Source organism: Camelus ferus, chromosome 16, assembly GCF_009834535.1.
Source record: "Camelus ferus isolate YT-003-E chromosome 16, BCGSAC_Cfer_1.0, whole genome shotgun sequence".
NCBI lineage: Eukaryota > Metazoa > Chordata > Mammalia > Artiodactyla > Camelidae > Camelus > Camelus ferus.
Window position 1 is genome coordinate 7,468,302 of NC_045711.1, and position 19,355 is coordinate 7,487,656.

At 40.2% G+C, this 19,355-nt stretch overlaps 1 protein-coding gene across 1 annotated transcript in view; it reads right to left on the reverse strand.

The window, feature by feature from the left end:
* The window catches only part of ANKFN1 (ankyrin repeat and fibronectin type III domain containing 1), a 289,687-nt gene that overhangs the window by 119,135 nt on the left and 151,197 nt on the right, over positions 1-19,355 (reverse strand). The window contains exons 4-5 of the mRNA XM_032498452.1: positions 8,835-9,036; positions 5,804-6,014 (exon numbers count right to left, since the gene is read on the reverse strand). Of these exons, the coding sequence (XP_032354343.1) occupies positions 5,804-6,014; positions 8,835-9,036 (413 nt within the window). The remainder of the gene's footprint in view (positions 1-5,803; positions 6,015-8,834; positions 9,037-19,355) is intronic.

Genomic DNA, 19,355 nt, shown 5'->3' on the forward strand with positions numbered 1-19,355 from the left:
AGTAACCTTTGAGTCCTTCAGTTCAATTAAACACATACTTATTGGGTGTCTACTGTTTGCGGGGGATACAGTGATGAAGGAGACAAATTTTGCTCTATGGAGCTTACCTTCTAATGCAGGGGAGACAGGAAATAAGCAAATAAAAACAGGGAGAAAAAACATCAGAGTGATTTAAGTGCTATGTAGGAAATTAAAATAAAGTGATGTGATTAGAAAGCAACTTTGGGCTGAGTGGCTAAAGAAAGCCTCTCTTGAAGATGTGACATTTAAGCTGAAATGTTAAGATGGAGTTGGCCATGTAATGATGGAGATGAAAAGCATTCAATCATTTCAAGCCTAGGGAATAACAATACAGAGGCCCTCTGATAAGACAGCATGGAGTGCTCAAGGAACAGAATGGAGGCTGGCGTGTCACGGGTGAGGGGTGAGCAGGACGAGATGAGGTTCGAGGAGCGAGTCTGTAACGCAGGGTGAGGATCTGCACACCTATTTTAATTTAGCAGCTAAAAATACCCGGGGACTCATTTTAGGGACCTGCCTAAGGCTTGTTCCTTACTTATCCTTAATGGTTGCAAATCTTTGTCTTTTGAGGGTGGATTTGATTTCAGGAAACCTCTCTAAATCATTTGAAGCCAAGTCTGGTGAACACGGAGGGTGATGGCGCTGAGCAATGCTGTTTTGGAACAAAAATCAGGTGTGACTCTAAGCAACGAGTCAGATTTTTCTCATAAACTGGCTCTGAGGACAAATCCAAAAGTGTTTAGAGCAATGGCAGCACTGTTGGAGCAAGTGTGGGGTCTCCCATGAGGACCCTGTTAAAGGATAACATTCGTTTGGATTGTAGACTTTCTGGTGTGTTTGTTTACGTAAAGTCAGGCTCATTAGTTTATAGTCACACCTCTTAGACGTGCCCTGAACCAGTCCCAGCACCGACACGGACCCTGGACTACTGCAGAAACCAGTGGTGCACCCTGACGAGTCTGCCAAAATTTTAACATTGGTGTCTGCACCACACTCAGATGACAGCTACTCTGCAATCCGTGTTTTATGAAGTAACTGAACACAACTAATTCTGGGAGACATTTCCTAGTTGGACAGGCGGGATCCAAGGAAAGTGAGAGAGAGGGGTTCACCAAGGAATGCAGAATGCAGCTATAGGAAAGGGCAGAGAGACTAAAAAATGAGGAGTGTTCTACCGTCTTATTAAACAGTAAAAATAAACACAGCCAGGCTACATCTACAACCAAGTTTCCCAACAGTGTCTGGACAACAACAACAGGGGCCCCACGGTGCAAATGACTGGAAGACAAGGTTTTTCTCGTACACCGTGTGTACGCGCACACACACGTAATGTATGTGTGTGGATACGTGCTAAAATGGGATTCCTATGGTTGCCAGCAGCATAAGGCAGGGCTTAAAATTTCAACTGAAGACTTCTCAGCACCTACTACGTGCCAGGGACTGGGGTCCACAGACAAGACAACATCCAGGTGGGTGACCAGATTTGCACACGACAGTTATCCAAAAAGAACTGGCTTCTTTATGATGACTGTTTCTAGAGCATAAATGATGCCAAATGGATGACAGCAGCCTCAGAAAGGCAGGGACCTCACTGACAATTCAGCCAATTCCTCCTGGAGTCTGGTGAGTGTGATTCCGGGGTGGGGGCGGTTGGGGGGCAGGATATGAACTAGAATAAGGGAGGGGTTTATGACTGAGGGCTTTCAGATATGGGGCAAGTCGTTCTCAGATAGCAGCTTTGCAACTGAGCTTGAGTTACGGTGACTGGGATACTGAGTGGATGAAAACAAAACCAAAGGAATAGCCCCCAGGCATCCTGAAATACCTCTGTATGGTACCTTTCCTAGCTCCGGTCCTTTCAAATTCTGTGCCTGTTTCCTGAGCTCGGCACACCAGTCCGAGAGGACATAGGTGGGGTTCTACTTTAATGAGGGCTGATGATTTCTTCTAGAATGACTATTACTTTGTGCTGCTTGCCTAAAGGTGGGAGGAACAGAAAAAGGTTGCCAAATAAAGACAGGGGATTCATCTGATGAGCAGGCTGGGGTTCTGTATAAATTTAGCCATGGGGCAGTGTGCAAATTTGGGTGGCCACTTCTAGGACTTTCCTTCTGAATAAGGAAATGTACATGGTTGAGTTTCAATCCATGTTTATAAAGAACACTTCCATACAGCTCTACGATTTCAGGGAAGACATGCCTGACCAACAGCTTAGGAGGTAAGTCCCTCAGCATATCTGTGTCTCTGTGATTCCTGTTACGAAATGGAGAGAATTCGAGGACTTCCTTCTGGGTTGTGTTGGGATCTCTGGCTGGTGTAGTGGAAAGAGTATAGGGCTAGTTTTCCAACGGGAACATACAGGCGGAGGGAAGACAGAAAATTCACCCTACTAAAAATCCTGAAATATTTGACAGCCATTAGAAAAGGAACAGGTGGAGCGTTGAGGAAGGAAGAAATTGTACATCTACAGTGTGACAGTGAGCGTGCTAATACTTTCCCACAAATAGCAGAGCATTTAATAACAGAAGATCTGGGTTCAAATCACGGGTCCACCACTTTGTAGCTTTGGGGCATTGGGTGAATGATTTGTCTTTTCTTATTTCAGTTCCCTCATTGATCAAAACGAGGAAACTCTCATCTCACAAGCCAGTTGTCAGGATCTAATGAGATGATGCAAGCAAAGGCATTTTTGCAATGTGTAGGAACTTAGGACCTCATTGTTATGTTTCTTCTCTTCTATCCTGCCTCTGCAGCTCCTGGGGAACAATTTGCAGCAGGTGCTTTGCTTATCTGGCTCTGGTTGGCAGACTCTGTTTTTTCTCCTGGGCTGGCTCACACTCATGCTCAGAAGCAATTCGATTTCTTTTGTGCTTGATAGCTAAAGTGAATTAAAAATCCCTGAAAACAGATTGTGTTCTTCTATCCTGCCTTTTCCCAACAGGAATGGCACCTCAGGGCACAGGACAGGAGAAAGAAACGCATCACAGGATTTTAGCAAACAGCACAAAGGGAAAGTTACGGGGGCCCAGGGGCCACAGCCTTCCACATTGGTTACTTGGAAAGACAGCAAGGTTGCCTCCCACACACTTGGACTTGAATCCTTGACATCCCTATTCGTTTGCTAGATGTGTGACCTTTGGTTAGTCACTTAACCTCTCAGAATCACAAATTCCTATTCTTCAACATGGAGTTAATAACATTGTCCTGAAGGGCAAGTCTGAAAACTGGAGAATAACATACATGGAGATTTCACAGGTAGTCAATGAACATTCCTTGGGCATTTTTAAACATGTGGGAGTCTATACGTGGTCCTATCTCTTTAACTTTTGGGGTGGCCAGGGTGACTTAGCTATCATATTTCCCAGAGGCTAAAACCTGGGTCTCTCACGCACTGTCCTTTACAGCTTTGTGATGATAATGTGGTTGTCATCCCAGAGGGAGTGAGAAAAACCAGGGATCTTTTGCATGGATTTGCTTTTGGTTTAACGAGATATTTAGTACTTGGGTTCTTTTATGGAGATTTAATTATGCACAAGGGAGCTTGGGGGAGATGGGGAGTCTCACTGGTTTCATGGAAAATGCAGAAATTCTTTGTAGCGTCGCAGGTAAGTAAGACTAATGTTTCATCCAGCCCAGTGCAGGCAACATCTGGATGAATGGTCTCCTTGTTCCTATAGAATGGGGCTCAGTCAGCATTCTCTATGTTCAGACCCCCTGATTCTCTCTCCACTGCTCTCTCACTGGATCTTTGGGACAGACATTATTGCAACATAAATTGGAAGGCAGCAACTAAGCCTTTTTCGATTTCTTCCATCCTTCTTTGCCCATCCCTCCAAATCCTCCAGTTCCACTAAAAAGAAGCAGCACTTTGACGAAGGAGCTCTTATTGAGGAGCCCCAAAGCTACTGAACCCAAGTCCTCATTCTTTTTGACATGGATGTGGTGAGCTTAGCATTTTTCAAAGAAAGAGTTTTCTGATATCAGGGTCTGCCTCTGTACCTAGTCTTTGGGTGGCAGGGGTTTTATGAAATTTAGGGGCAGAGATGTGACCTCTAATTACATATTTGCTTGATTCTCTTTCAGCCTTCTGGGTCTCCCCACTTGGAAGTAAGTGAATCAGTATTAGTGAAACTAACAATTTGATGAGTTTACTTTTTTCTTTTAGGAAACAGAAAAACGGTGGCTCAGAGCCATTGTGGTCATTGGGTCAGAGAGTTTGCACCTAGGGGAATGTGAGTGCCTACCTCAGAATGTTGTGTGAGGATTAAAGGAGTCAATACAGGTAAAGTGCTCAGAATAGTGCCTGGCACAGGGCAGGGGCTGGATGATTTTATCCCATCCACTCCTGGGTGGGGTCTCTGGCCCCAGAGCAGCTTCCTTTGGCAAGTACGATCAGCCCTACTTCCAAATACATCCAGAAAGAAGCCATTCACAGAAGACCACATACTATATGATTCCATTTATGTGAGATGTCCAGACTAGGCAAATCCATAGAAACAGAAGGTAGATTAGTGGTTGCCCAGGGCTGGGAGGAGTGGGGAGGCTGGGGTATGAAAATGGGTCTAAAATCAATTGTGGTGATGGTGGCACAATTCTGTGCATATACTAAAAAACACTGCATTGTACATGTTAAATGAGTGAATTGTATGGCATGTAAATTATATCTCAACAAATCTGTTAAAAATACATGCAGAATTTCACCCCTGCTCACCATCAATGTCACTACCGTGCTGGTCCAAGCAACTGGTGGCTGTCTCCTGGACCATTAGAATAGCCTCCTAACTGGTTTTGTAATTTCACACTTGTCCCAACTGCTGTCTGTTCTCCACAGAGCACTCTCATGATCTTGTAAGACGCAAAGCAGAATATGTCACCACCTGCTTAAGCTGTTCCACTGTCTCCCCGTCACACTTACAATCAAAGGGAAACCTCTCACTGTGGCTTGTGAGGTCCCATGTGATCTGGTCCCGGTGACTTCTTCCTCAGCCATCACTCTCCCCTGCTTCATTTTGCTTCAGCCACACTTCAGATACTGCAGCCTCATTCCTGCCTGCCTCTGTAACCTTTCCATTTGCCGTTCACTCTGCCCAGAATCGGACCCCACATCTTCTCATGGCCCATTCCTTGATATCGTCTAGGACTAGGCTCAAAGGACACCACATCAGAGAGGCTTTTCTTGCCCAACCCTATTTACAATAGTCCCACTTTCTTAATCTCTAGCCACTCATTCAATTGATTTCCTCCCTATCACGATCTGAATTTATATTTGACTTTATCTATTTTTACTTGCTTATTGGAAATCTCCGCCACTAGTATGAAAGTTCTATGAGAATACAGATTTTGTCTTGGTCACCACTGTATTCCTAGTACCTAGAGAAGTGCCCTGTCCTCAGTGTTTGGTGAATGAATGAATGAATGAATGGAGCCACCATATTGACTGTGGATGCAAAGACACTAACACACATACTCAGTCTTTTCTCTGTGTATACTTCCCCTTCTGTGGCCCTACTTGGGGGATTTTGCGTATCTTACATCCTTAGGAGGAAGTTCCTTTGAGGTTCCTTTTCAACACCATTCAGTATATTCTATTTAGAATGTAACTTGATGCTTGGATGGATAAACATGATCGCTATTTGCATGAAAGTTCATGAAGACCTGTAAAGGATTGCAGAGCCCTTGCTTAGCCAACCATTCATTCTAAGGGCAAGCAGTGGCTATGTTGGTGGCATAAAGCTGGGGTCTGGCCTTCGTAGTACATGTATTTATTCTCCAGGTTACTTACAGTGTGGACTTTCTCGGGCCCCTGTCCTCAGAAGAATCCTAGCAATGGGCACATTGTTGGTCATGATGGCAATGTCCAGAGGTGTCAGCCCCTCACTGTTGGGTGTGTTGAGGTCCAGCTCTTCTGGTGTGTACTGATACAGGAGGATCTGCACAGCATCCATGTCCTGCTGCTCCACGGCCTCAAACATGGCTTCATTGCCCTGGAAGTTCTACAGGAGAACAAAGCAGGTTAGTACAATGTCGCAGACCAGCTTGTCTTTGTGACCTAGCTGTTTTGAATTTCGAGACCTTTTCAGTGACTGCATTCCCACTTAAAAGTGGGATAACTGCTATTTATTCCAAGGTATCCAAAGTAAACCCTGTTGGACCCTCCCTCCATCATTTCTAATGAGCATTGGAAAGATCTGTCCATTTATATGCATTGAGACAATACAGTACACAATCTATAGATTAGAGCAAACATCAGTTTTTCTCAAACCAGTCTTCTGTAGCATACTGTTCGATGGGTCATTAAAAGGTGTTCTATGAAGAAAGTAGCATGTGGTCAAATGAATGTGGTAAACATTGGATTAAACTGTAACTCAGTGTAACCAAGGTACTGCATTATTTTACTGTAAGACATCTCAAGGCCTTTACTAATTAACATGCAATTATGACTCTCCAGTAGGTGAGAAATACAACCTCTTTCAAGTATTTTTCACAGAACGTATTTTTTCATTGTATTTAACTGCTCTGGAATAATGTTCTGCAGAATACAGTTTGGGAAATGCTGGCATAGATAGCACAGTGCAGGTGGTTTTGAATTATGACTGGCTTGGACCTGGGAGGACATATGCTTTCTCTTTTTCTCTCAGACTCACCCCTCCCTCCCCATCCCCATGTCTATACTATTGCTCAGACTGTTACCATCTCTTCTCTGGACCATGGCAGTGACCTACCTCTTGCCAGTCTTAGTCTCCTCCATCTCTTCCCCATACTGCTACAAAAGTATTCTTTCTTAAATTTACAATGTCACATGTCCCTACCCTATTTATAGATCTCTAATAGGTCCACACTGCCTACAGGCTGACTCCCCAACTCCTAGCCTCCTCTGTGATAACCTCTCCACTTTCTCAACCCAGAGCTCCAGCCACTGAATACGTGGCATTTCTGAGCCCTCAGGTGAGGGGTTCAAGTGGTGGTACCCAAGGAGTGTTTCAGTGGTGGTGGTGGTGGGGGCAAATTTCTTTGGGGCCTGAGGGGGCCAAAAGTTGAATATTCATAGGCTATAAATCACCTATAGAAAAAAATAGCTAAAGACAATGTGGTTCCTTTGAAACGTTCTTTCAGAGGATTAATAGTAAACAAAAGAGAAAAGCTCTAGAATTCTCTCAAATACATATTTCTGTAGCTCCTGGGAGAAGAGCAACACATATGCTAGTCATACATCTATCTGGTATCTTCTCCGGGAGTTGCCTGGTGTTTAAAAATGTTGAAATACCAACGGTCCTGACCTAGCATAGGGGTTGCCTGATTAAAATGTGGAAGGTCTTCAGTAACCAAATATTTAGGTTGGCAGGTTTTCTTTTCAGCCTCATCAAAAATCAGTTCTCCCTTTCCAAGGCTGCAGGCCAGCTCAGCTGAGTACATAACACAAGAATGAAATTTGAGGAAAATACAAAGCTATTATGCAAATGCTCGTTGTGACAATGGGGACCCAGCGGCTGGAGCTATTTGGTATGCAGGTCTCTATGCTCCACGGCAGTCGGCAGTCGGCTGAGTGGAAAAGTGTTCTGTCAACAATCTCCCCAATGGAACAGCCTCCAATGCTTAGATTGTAACTCAGCCACAACCAAGCCCTCTGGAAGATGGGCTTGAAACGAGGAAACAAATTCGAAAACAAGTGAGTGCAAGGTTAAAAAGCTGCCCTGTCCAAATAGTACAGTTGTGTATTTGTCTGATTCTTAGTAGGTCGAATTTCTCATGTGCCATCTTTGTTCTCACTCGTTAAGTCATTTCCTTCTCCACGCTTTTGCTGACAAACTCTAGGATCCTTCTGTCTGGAAAGGCTAGGGCTCATTTCTGTTTCAAGCTCAAACCAATGGTGCCATTACTCCCTGCAGAAATACCCTTGAGGAGCACATGACTATCATGCCCTCAGCTTTTACTGAGGGCCAATATGAGAAATGACTCTGTGAGAAGGTGCTTAGCATCACCAACACTGTGCTTTACTCTGGTACATAATTCACTGTGATCTCAGGGCCAGGGGACCTGGCAACAGGAGAACACTCATTTCTCCTGAGAGACTGGTGCACTTTCAGTTATTAGCTCATGGGATGCCTTCGCCAAGAGTGCTTTCCCTTTCTGCTTTGACTGACTAGGAACTCAGAGAGAAACACAATGACAAATTTTAGGTGCTGTATTTGCCTAGGTTTTTGGTATATCTATTTCTCTCTCTATTCCCACTCTTTTCTTTTTCTAGTTTTTTTGCCCTTCCTTCCTCTCTCTCCCCCTCCCTCCTTTCCTTCTTTCTGTCTTTTTCCCTTTCTTGCTCCCTTGCTGTCCCCCACATTGCTGTCTATTTATTTCTCATTATATAATACATAGGAATTTTTTTTTTTTTGCCAGGATTCTGCCTTGAATGCCTTTGGGAAGCATATGGGATATGCATCATAAATAAGTAAATAAAATATTATTCATTGTTCTTCAGCATTTGAATGAATACTGGATCTCCCAGAAAGCCTGTTTAATCCTATTTCATCTCATATCCCGTATTTTTGTCAAACTGCTTCTTTTTTTTTTTTGGTTTCTTTGGTCTATTCGAGAAAGAAAAGCTAAGCGGAAAGAAAGAGAAAGCAATTAAGAAAAAGAAAGAGACAGTCTCAGTCACTTAAACTTTGGCTAACATGTGTATTTGCAGTGCCTGCCTTACTTTCTCTGCATTTATAAACCTGCGGATGCCAGGATCTGGAGTAAACGTGGATCTCCTTCAAGCCAAACACCAACTGCACAAATCAAACTGAGACAAGAACGAAAAGATTCCTAATTACCACCGAGGTCTTTCTGAGACTCAGCCGGTCAGTTCTTGATCTGAAATAGGCCTCATCAAACGAAGAGTGGCTCCCCTTCAGCTTCTCGGAGAGGTTCCTGTAAAGGCGTTTGGCAGCATTGGGAGACGATGGGGCGCTATGTTTTTTTGACTGAGAAAGATGTAAACTCTGCATCTGTTGGGTCATTTTCACACGGCTGTTCCTAAGAGGAGGAAAATCGAATGTTGTGTCACTTACGCAACATAATTATAAGTTGATGAAGAATTTCATCATCTCCAGTAACCAGCTGGAATCCTTGTAAACTATTATAGCTGGAAGGGACCTTAGAGATCATCAGATCCAGCTTTTTCATGTTATAGATGAGAAAGCTGAAACCCCAAGAAGGGACGCAGCTTGTTTATGACCAGATAGCTAATTGGTGGCAAGAATCGAATGACATCATCTATTTACTATATAATCATGTACATTTACATACATGCATATGTATGATTGAGCCTCTACTCAAAATCGTTTGGTCTCTATCCCTCTCTAACCCAGGGGCTCTGTTCAGTTCTTCTTGGGAATATATACAATTGGGATTTTGCTCCCTGTATTCTAGATCATGTCTTTTGTTGGGAGTATAAGAGAGTGTGGTTGTTCCCTGCACACCCTCCATCTCTTGAGGTGTTGAATTGTGCCTGTTGTCCGAGATTTGGTGAACTATCTTGGTGCCCACAGGTTTGGGGAATTTGTACCCACAGGCCTGTCCCTGCTAAGCCTAGATACTCCAGATCGTGTCCTCCAGGACACTTCCTACTGACATCCTCCAAGTAGTGTTTGAGTGCTATTCCACAAATGTCTACATTTGATCTTAGTCAAAGGGCCGTGAAGTGATTATTCCACAAATGTCTAAACAGGGCCTCACCAATGTCACACCTGAAGTCAGTTTCCAGGAGATTAGCCATGGTATTTCAAAAGCCATCCACCATTATGTTGGGTATTGCTGTTGAAATATTGCTGCTACTAGGGCCATGGCTGCCTAGCATGTGTGTATTGGATGGACAAATGCATGAATGACATAACTGGCCAAGGCAGGTATGTGCAAAGTGTCTCCACCTCTTGTGCAGCCTCTGGTGCATTGGGCCCAGGACTTCGGAGCACACTGCTGCCTTCCCATCACCTGCCCTCAAATTTCCAGTGGAGGCTTCCATTTGTGATGTTGCCACTGCCACTTCGCTGTGACCCTTAGGTCATCTCCAGTCCTTGAATTTTTATAGCCTTTTGGACTTTGATAGAAAATCATGTAGAATCTCTTTTATGACCAAACTCTTCACAGGACTGCCAGCAGTGATTCCCCAGTTCTCACAGGGATATAATCTAAATTCTTCAGCCTTACATACAAGTGCTTGCCTCTCCAGCTTCCTCTGCTACTGTACTTCTACATTTTATGTTTCAGTCTTTCTGTCCTCCTTAGAGTTTCCAAAATAGTTCAAACTCTTTCCTACCTCTGGGTCTTTGTATGCACTGCATTATATGTACTGAAATTCCGTCTGTGACTTCATCCCCTAGGAAATAATTACTGATCCTTAAGGTCGATGCTCAAGTAGTCTCTGACACCCCCCAGGCAAACTTGTGTATTTCTTTACTCATTCACTGCCTGTCTGTTACTGCAAATATTTTTTTATCACATTACAACTATTTGGCTTTCTGTCTCCCAGCTAATCTATATGCTTCTTAAGAATAAGGACTGTCAAGTATTAATTTTTAAATCCCCACCACCTAAAATGTGCCTACTTCAGCGTACAAGAAATATATCACAGATTAGGATATAAATAGCTCCTCTTCCACCTATTGACTATGCGATCTCAGGCAAGTTACTCAACATGTCTGAATCTCATTTTTCTCATTTATAAAATAGGGATAATAATAACTACATACTATGGTTGTGAGGATTGGATGAGGTAATGCACTTAAAGAGCTTAGACTATGGGAAGACTCCTGACAGCTATCATTTTTATTATAGACGATACTCAATAGATACTTTCGAATAAATGAATGCACATATGAGAGTCTATTACCTATAATATAGTAAGCCTCTACTGAGAAAACTCATTTCCTCCTCCTGCCTCTGAATTGGGTTCTGTGTCTACTAGCACCAACTAATCTTGACTTATTTGCACTTTAACAAATGGAGATCCATCTTCATTACACTGTTGAATGTCTTAAAGCACCTTTTATGTCTTGCTTGTAATTTTCTGCAACACAAAAAGACTTTCTAATGCCTTCTGAGGTGGTCACATCTAGTAGATATTAGCCATGTTCATCAGGTCCTACCCAGTCTTAGCCAAACAGCTGCATTTACATTTGGAAGGATGATGTAACAGCACTGTCCGTAGTGTGTATGTACATGAGGGTGTGTCTCCATAAATCTTTAATGATCTTTTAATTTATACAAAAGCAGAAATGGAAAGAGTAGGTGATTTGGCATCTTCCTCCTTCCATCTACAGATATTTTACCTCTGATTCAACAGCAACTATAGCGTTCCCTCAATATCTTAAACCATTCTCACAGAAATTCCAGAGGGATGTACAAGCTAGCTCACATGGGGACTGCCTTTACTTCTTTCTTTCTGCCTCCTCTCTCCTTTCTGCCTCCTGCCTTCAGCACTAATGCCCCAGTTCAAGCAATCTGTCTTGTCTACATCATTATCGTTCCCCAAATAACTACATTCTTTTGTATCTCCCACAGCGCCCAGGAGTCCGGTAAATAAATTCTTGTCGATTGATCAAATTCCAGTGACTTGCTCTCTAACTGATGACACCTACCCACACGGTCTCTTTTGTCTTTTCTCATTTCCCATCTGCTCCCTTCACTCAAAAGAGGTCAGCTTTCTCTATCTCTCTGACTTCCTTCTCATCCTGTCCCAGCTGTCCTGTCCTTCCAGGCCACTCATTAGCATGTTTCTATTCTTCTAGATTTCACTTATCATTGTATTTTCTTTTCTTCTGCTATATTTAAAATTTTCTCTGATGAGAGATACTGAGAAAGACAACTTTCTGTTATCTGTTCTCATAAACTTGTACACCCCTACCAACTAAAGTGTTCTTAAGTTTTACCATGGAAAGGGACAAGCATTTCAGAAGTAGTGTAGCTTTGGCTCTGGAATTTGTCAGATCCAAGCTTGAATCACGATATTATTATCTATGATCTATATGACTTTGGGCACTTTAATTAAAGTCTCTAAGCTTGTTTAATAAGATATGAAAAGATTTATTACAGAGTTGTGAAGATTAAAGAAATGAACAAATGAAAGGTATGTCCTGTTTGGTGCATAGTAGCCACTTAAATAGCAGCAATTATTAAGGTTATGTCAAGTCTTCCTGCCAAACCAGAAACATCAAAGTACACTGTAATAATTTAAACAGTTTTCTTGTTTGTTTTAAACATTGTTTTGAAATTTGATTTTTATAAATTTAGCATACTACTTGGTTTTTATTTTGATAAAAGTTAAGTTTAGATATTTTAATATGTATGTTTACAGTAACTTATGATAAAACAGAAATAGTAAGTAGAACTTCAAACTATTAGAGAGGAGAGAGGAATAAAAATAAGTCTAAAAATAACTGAAAAATAAAAAGAAACAAAATTAGGAAACATAATAAATAGAAATGTCAAATGAAGTAGTACAGTTAAAACTGAATTACCAGTGAGCACACTACATTCAAAGGGTTTACTTTTACTAATAAAAGACAAAACTCCCCAACTGAGACTTTTAGATAGCCATTTACAAGTGGCATGCCTAATTAAACATTTCACAGAAATATTAAAAACAAAAGAATTGTATGACAGTGGGAATGGCAAAATATGGTCCTCTGAAAACCCTCTTCTCCATAAAAGCAATGAGAACACTAGCAAAAAATGGTCAGAATTAACTTTTCCAGAACCCTGGAAATTAAGGTTTGTGGCAATCCAGGAAGTGTTTATTCAAGAAAAGTAATTGTGTGTATGAGTTGACACAACATTGTAAAATGACTATAACTCAATTAAAAAAATGCTAAAAAAAAAAAAAAAGAAAAGTAACTGAATTTGGTAAGAACAGTGAGACTTGTGGCGTTTTTAACTTGCTTGATTCTCACCTTCCCCAGCTCTGTGGCAGCCTTGAAGACAAAGAGCCTACACTTATAGTACAAAACAGTAGCCTGTCATCCACTGGGTGGTGCAGAATGGTGATGGAGCTTCTTTAAAACTCCATTTTGAGGGAATTGTCATTATTTGATATGTCTGGTAGTTCCATAGAAGAACCTACTCACAAGGCAAAAAGCAAATTTATTTGACCTGTCTCAGAGCTCACCAAGTACAAATAACCTTTTCCTTTGGGGCATCTGTCAAAAATAAACATCAGCAATTGCTTCATATCACAGCTACCTGAGGTGGTAAGTAGGAGTGGTGGCAAACAATACATTAACCAAAAGGCTTAAAAGGAAAAACTGGGGAATGAGATGTCCATAGAGGATTTTGAAAAGTTCTGACACATTCCTGGGGATCTAGCAGATCACATGCATGCCCAGAGCTGGGAACATTCTCATAAAATACCTGAGAAGATCCTAAGCTCTCATCTCTGTCTGACTTTGAGGCTCTATGCAAACAGGAAGTGAAAACTAAGGCAGAGCTGTCAACTGCCTGGTGAGTACTGAAGACATGCCCCACCATACACGTGGATCTCCTCTGCCAAGACTGGGAGACGTACTGGTACTAGGTCTTCAAGGAAGTTTTTGTTCCACCATTAGCTGACCACTAAGCTAAGACTTCAGTGGCCACATAGGACAACAAACACAAACTGTACAGGTTTAGATATAAAAAAATCACTAAACAATGAACAATAAGGGTAGGGGATAATCTGATTTCTGGGGTTGCTACATTTTATTATTTAAGATGCCTAATTTTCAACAGAAAAAAATGATATACAAAGAAACAAACAAACAAACAAAAAACCCTGTCCCATTCACCAAAAATAAGGCAGCATGTAACTATTGTCTCCAAAGAAGTCCAAATGTTGAACTTATCAAAGACTTTAAATTGGATATCTTAAATATGTTCAAGAAACTAAAGAAAATCATGTCTAGAGAAATAAAGAAAATTACGAGAATAATGTGGCACCAATTAGAGAATATCAATAAAGAAGTAGAATTTATACAACAAAGCCAGAACTAAAGAGAAATTCTGGAGTTGAAAAGTACAATAACTGAAATGAAAAATTCACCAGAGGGGCTCAACATCAGATTTAAGCAGGCAGAAGAAAGAATCAGCAGACTTGAAGATAAATCAATTGAAATTATCTAGTTTTAGGAGCAAAAAGAAAAAAATATGAAGAAACACAGAGTCAAGAGATCTGTGGAAAACCATCAAGTGTTCCAGTATACATATAACAGGAGTCCAAGATGGAGGAGTAGGAGGGGGAGAAAAAATATTAATGAAATTATGGCCAAAAACTTCCCAAAATTGATGAAAAACATTAACCTACACATCCAAGAATCTCAATGAACATCAAAGTAGGATGAATTAAAAAAGATTCACACCTAGATACATAATAGTTAAACTGTCAAAACCTAAAGACAAAGAGAAAATCTTGAAAACAACAAGCAAGAAATAACTCATGGCATACAAGGAATCCTCAAAATGATTTATAGCTGATTCTTCACCAGAAAACCAAAGAGGCCAGAAGGAAGTGGGCTGACACATTCAAAGTGCTGAAAGAAAAAAGACTGTCAAGTAAGAATTTCTCTATCCAGCAGAACAATACTTCAAAAATGAAGGTGAAATTAGGACATTCACAGATAAACAGAAACTGAGAGAATCTGACAGCAGACCTTCCCTATGAGAAATACATGGCATTAAAAAGATGAAAGTGCTTTGGAATAAATTTAACAAGACTTGTAACCATTCTTAACCTCTTCTCAGTTACTCTGAGTGTGTCATATAATTCTCGCTGGTCACTTTACTAATATGTCATTTAATCCCTAGAGCACCCTTAAAAGTGTCTTGAAAAATGATAGAAACAGTACCCTCTGCATCTTTGCACTGAATAGAACTGGAAAAGAAAAGAATTCAAATGTTGAACAAAATGCTTGATAGGTAAAACAGACCCAGAATCCTAGGACGGGAACCGACAAGGGAAGTTTGTTGCTAATGTTGGGATGTTCTTTAGAGAGCATTCTTTGTTAGCCAGTTTCACAGAAAAACTCAATAGGTTGAGATAATACACTTAGATTTCATTCCATTCTTCCACCTCAAGATCATCATGGTGGCTTTAAGAATTATATCAAACAAATGGGACCTAATGAAACTTACAAGCTTCTGCACAGCAAAGGAAACCATAAGTAAAACAAAAAGACAACCTACGGAATGGGAGAAAATTTTTGCAAATGAAACCGACAAAGGCTTGATCTCCAGAATATATAAGCAGCTCATACGACTCAATAAGAAAAAAAATAAACAACCCAATCCAAAAATGGGCAGAAGACCTAAACAAGCAGTTCTCCAAGGAAGACATACAAATGATCAAAAGGCACATGAAAAAATGCTCAATATCACTAATTATCAGAGAAATGCAAATCAAAACTACAATGAGGTATCACCTCACACCAGTCAGAATGGCCGTCATTCAAAAATCCACAAATGGCAAATGCTGGAGAGGCTGTGGAGAAAGGGGAACCCTCCTACACTGCTGGTAGGAATGCAGTTTGGTGCAGCCACTATGGAAGACAGTGTGGAGATTCCTCAAAAGACTAGGAGTAGACTTACCGTATGACCCAGGAATCCCACTCCTGGGCTTATATCCAGAAGGAACCCTACTTCAGGATGACATCTGCACCCCAATGTTCACAGCAGCACTATTTACAATAGCCAAGACATGGAGAAAGCCTAAATGTCCATCAACAGGTGACTGGATAAAGAAGAGGTGGTATATTTATACAATGGAATACTACTCAGCCATAAAAACCTGACAACATAATGCCATTTGCAGCAACATGGATGCTCCTGGAGAATGTCATTCTAAGTGAAGTAAGCCAGAAAGAGAAAGAAAAATACCATATGAGATCGCTCATATGTGGAATCTAAAAAACAAAAACAAAAACAAAAACAAAAAAACAAAGTGTAAATACAGAACAGAAATAGACTCAGACATAGAATACAAACTTGTGGCTGCCAAGGGGGTGGAGGGTGGGAAGGGATAGACGGGATTTCAAAATTATAGAATAGATAAACAAGATTATACTGTATAGCACAGGGAAATATACACAAGATCTTATGGTAGCTCACAGAGAAAAAAATGTGACAATGAATATGTATATGCTCATGTATGACTGAAAAATTGTGCTGAACACTGGAATTCGACGCAACATTGTAAAATGATTATAAATCAATAAAAAATGTTTAAAAAAAGTAAGGACTTTGATAGAAGGCTGATCTAACTTCAGGTTTCGGCTTTTATTACTTATTAATTGTATGACATTTGGTAAAATATTAGCTTCAATTTCCTCACCATTAACAGTGTTCCCATCTCAGTTTCAGCATGTCTAAAAAGGGATATTAAAGTTTTAAATGAGGTAATACATATCAACTGTTTAATAGACTGCATGAAATAGAGGTTCAGTGAATATTTTTTGAATGTCTATTTATTTCAGGCCTACGATTCCCAGGCAACTATTGGTCCACTTTGTGATACTACAGATTAGGTTTCATTTTCTAGAATTTATACAAATGGAACTGTCACCATGAACTCTTTTTTTTTTTTTTAAACCTGGCTTCTTTAACTCAGCTTTATTATTCTGAGGTTCATCCACATTGTTATGTCTATTAGTAAGTAGTTCTTCACTTTTTATTGCTGAATAGTATTCCATTGTATGGATGTATTTATTAACCAATTTGTTAGGTTTTTTTTAGTAAGAAAAATTTAAACTCTTTGGATTTTCTCTAAAGAAATAAGGTGTATTTTTTTTCTCTTCCATCAGAGAAGATTAGAAGACCTGACGTACAAAGAGAAGGGGACACAGATTGAAGGTGAGCTGGTCTCTGCAACATAGATACAGGACTAGACTTCAGGAGATAATCAGGAGGCGATCCTCTATGGAAAAACTAATTTCTAGTTTTATGTTTTCTTTTTTTTTGCATCCTAATAATTTCTTTTATCCCAAAATCTTTAATAAAAATCATGTTAAATGTTATAGTCTGCCAAATATTTAAGGAAGAAATTATATCAGTCCTACATATAACTGATGAAAACTTAGCTTCATTTTTTAGGTTAGCATTGCCCTTATACCAAAACCAGAAAAAAGGCATTACAAGAAAAGAAAGCTATTGCCCAATATCTCTCATGAACATAGGGGCAAAATGTCTAAACAAAATGTTAGCAAATAAAATCTGGCAATAAACGAACAGGATAAGATATCATGATCAAGCAAGGCTTATTGCAGGAAAACAAAGTTAGTATAGCATTCAACCACCCATCAATGCAATTCATTAATGCAACAGAATAAAGGGGGAAATGGTCATCTCAATAGTTACAGATAAAGCAGCATTTGACAATTTTCAACATTTATGATTTAAAAAAAAACTTCATGATTATAAAGGAACTTCTTCAACCTGATAAAGAGGATCTACAAAAACCTATAGCCAACATTACATTTAATGAATAAAGAAGAAAGCGCTTCCTCCTAAGATCAGAAACAATGCAAGAATGTCCATTTCTACCTTTTCTATTGTACTAGGCATCCTAACCAGTGAAGTAAGACAAGGAAAATAAAGGCGTATACGTTGGAAAAAAAGAAGCAAGACAACCTTCACTCCTAGTTGACATCAAAATTTTGTAGAATAATAAACCTACAAAAATCTACTTAGAATAAATATAACAAAATGTATACAAAATCTATATACTTAAAACTACATGACATTAATGAGTGAGTTAAAGATGACCTAAATAAATAGAGATATACCTTCCTCATGATCAGATCAGAAGAATTAGTATTGTTAAGGTGCCAATTCTTCCAAATTGAGCTATAGATTCAATGCAATCTCAATCAAAATTATAGCAGGCTTTCTTTTTTCTTTCTTTCCTTTTATTAAATAAAGAAATTGACAAGCTGTATAAAAGTGGAAAGAATCTAAAACAGCCAAAACAACTTTGAAAAAAAAAAAAGAACAAAGTTGCTTCCACTCCTTGACCTCAAGACTTAAAATACTACAATAATCAAGATGCGGTATTGGTGTAAGGACAGCTGTATAGATGAAGACAGTGGCGTAAGGATGGACATACAGGTGAAGGAAACAGAAAAGAAAGCCCAGAAATAGAAATTCACATAAATTATCAATTAATTTTGGCAAAGGTGTCAAGATAATTCAATAGAGAAAAAGAATTTTTTCAACACACAGTGCTGGAACAATGGGATATTCGAATAATACGGCAAGAAAAAAAAAAAAGGAAACTCAACCCTTACCTCATATCATATGTAAAAATTAACTTAAAATGAAGTAGATCATAGACCCAACCACAAAAGCTAAAACTATAAAACCTGTTGAAGAAAATGTAGGAGAAAATATTTATGAACTTGAGCAAGACGATAATTTCTTAGAGGCAGCGCAAAAAGCACAAAGTATAAAGTAAATAGATAAACTGGGCTTCATGAAAGTTAAAGACTTCTGCTCTTTGACATCGTACAGCCTGACCTCAGCTATACTTTTGGAGGACCTGCAAATATACCTAGAACTAAGCTGTAAGGGAAGAGTGACAGCAGCCTTGAGAATCCAGGTCCAAAATGGCAAGAATAACTTGTGGAGAGTGGAGCCTCTTCAGATATATTTCAAAACAGCCTTGGCCACGTGCTCAAACAGAGAGCTTTGGCTGCTGCCATCACCCTGTGTCTTAACCCCACCAGCTGTCTCAAGTGAAGGGCAGGTTCTGGCATGACCTCCACCATGCTTGCTGTGACAGTAGCTGCAACAGCTCTGACCCAACCAGACTCACGGAAGGAGGCTCCAGGTTCACTCATGGCTACCCTCCAGGAGTGGGTAATACTACCTGGAAATGGGAAAAACTGGACCAGTGAGAGATGAGAGCTTGGATGTAGCCAGCAGATAATTTCCTCTACCTTCCTTCCCTGTGGGCTATTGAGGGCTTCTTGGAAGCAATCACATGCAAACAAACAAACAACCAGATGTGTTTCCTTGGGATGCCCTGGCTTGTTCACTTACAAACCACTTATGTTTGTTTTCCCTCCTTCCATGACTCATCTCCCTTTTCCTTTCACTCTTGATGCCGTGAGGTTGTATCTCCCAATACCTAAGAGAATATTCACAATTGACTTTGCTCAAGCTTTGTTTTCACAGGCTAAGACAAAATGTAATGATAATTCTAGAAGTTGGTACTGTTATTACAACTTCATTTTACAAACAAGAAAACTGAGGCCCAGAGAGGTTAGGTAATTTGTCCAAGATCCCACAGCCAGTAAATGGAGGAGGCAGAATTTGAACTCTGATTCCAAAGC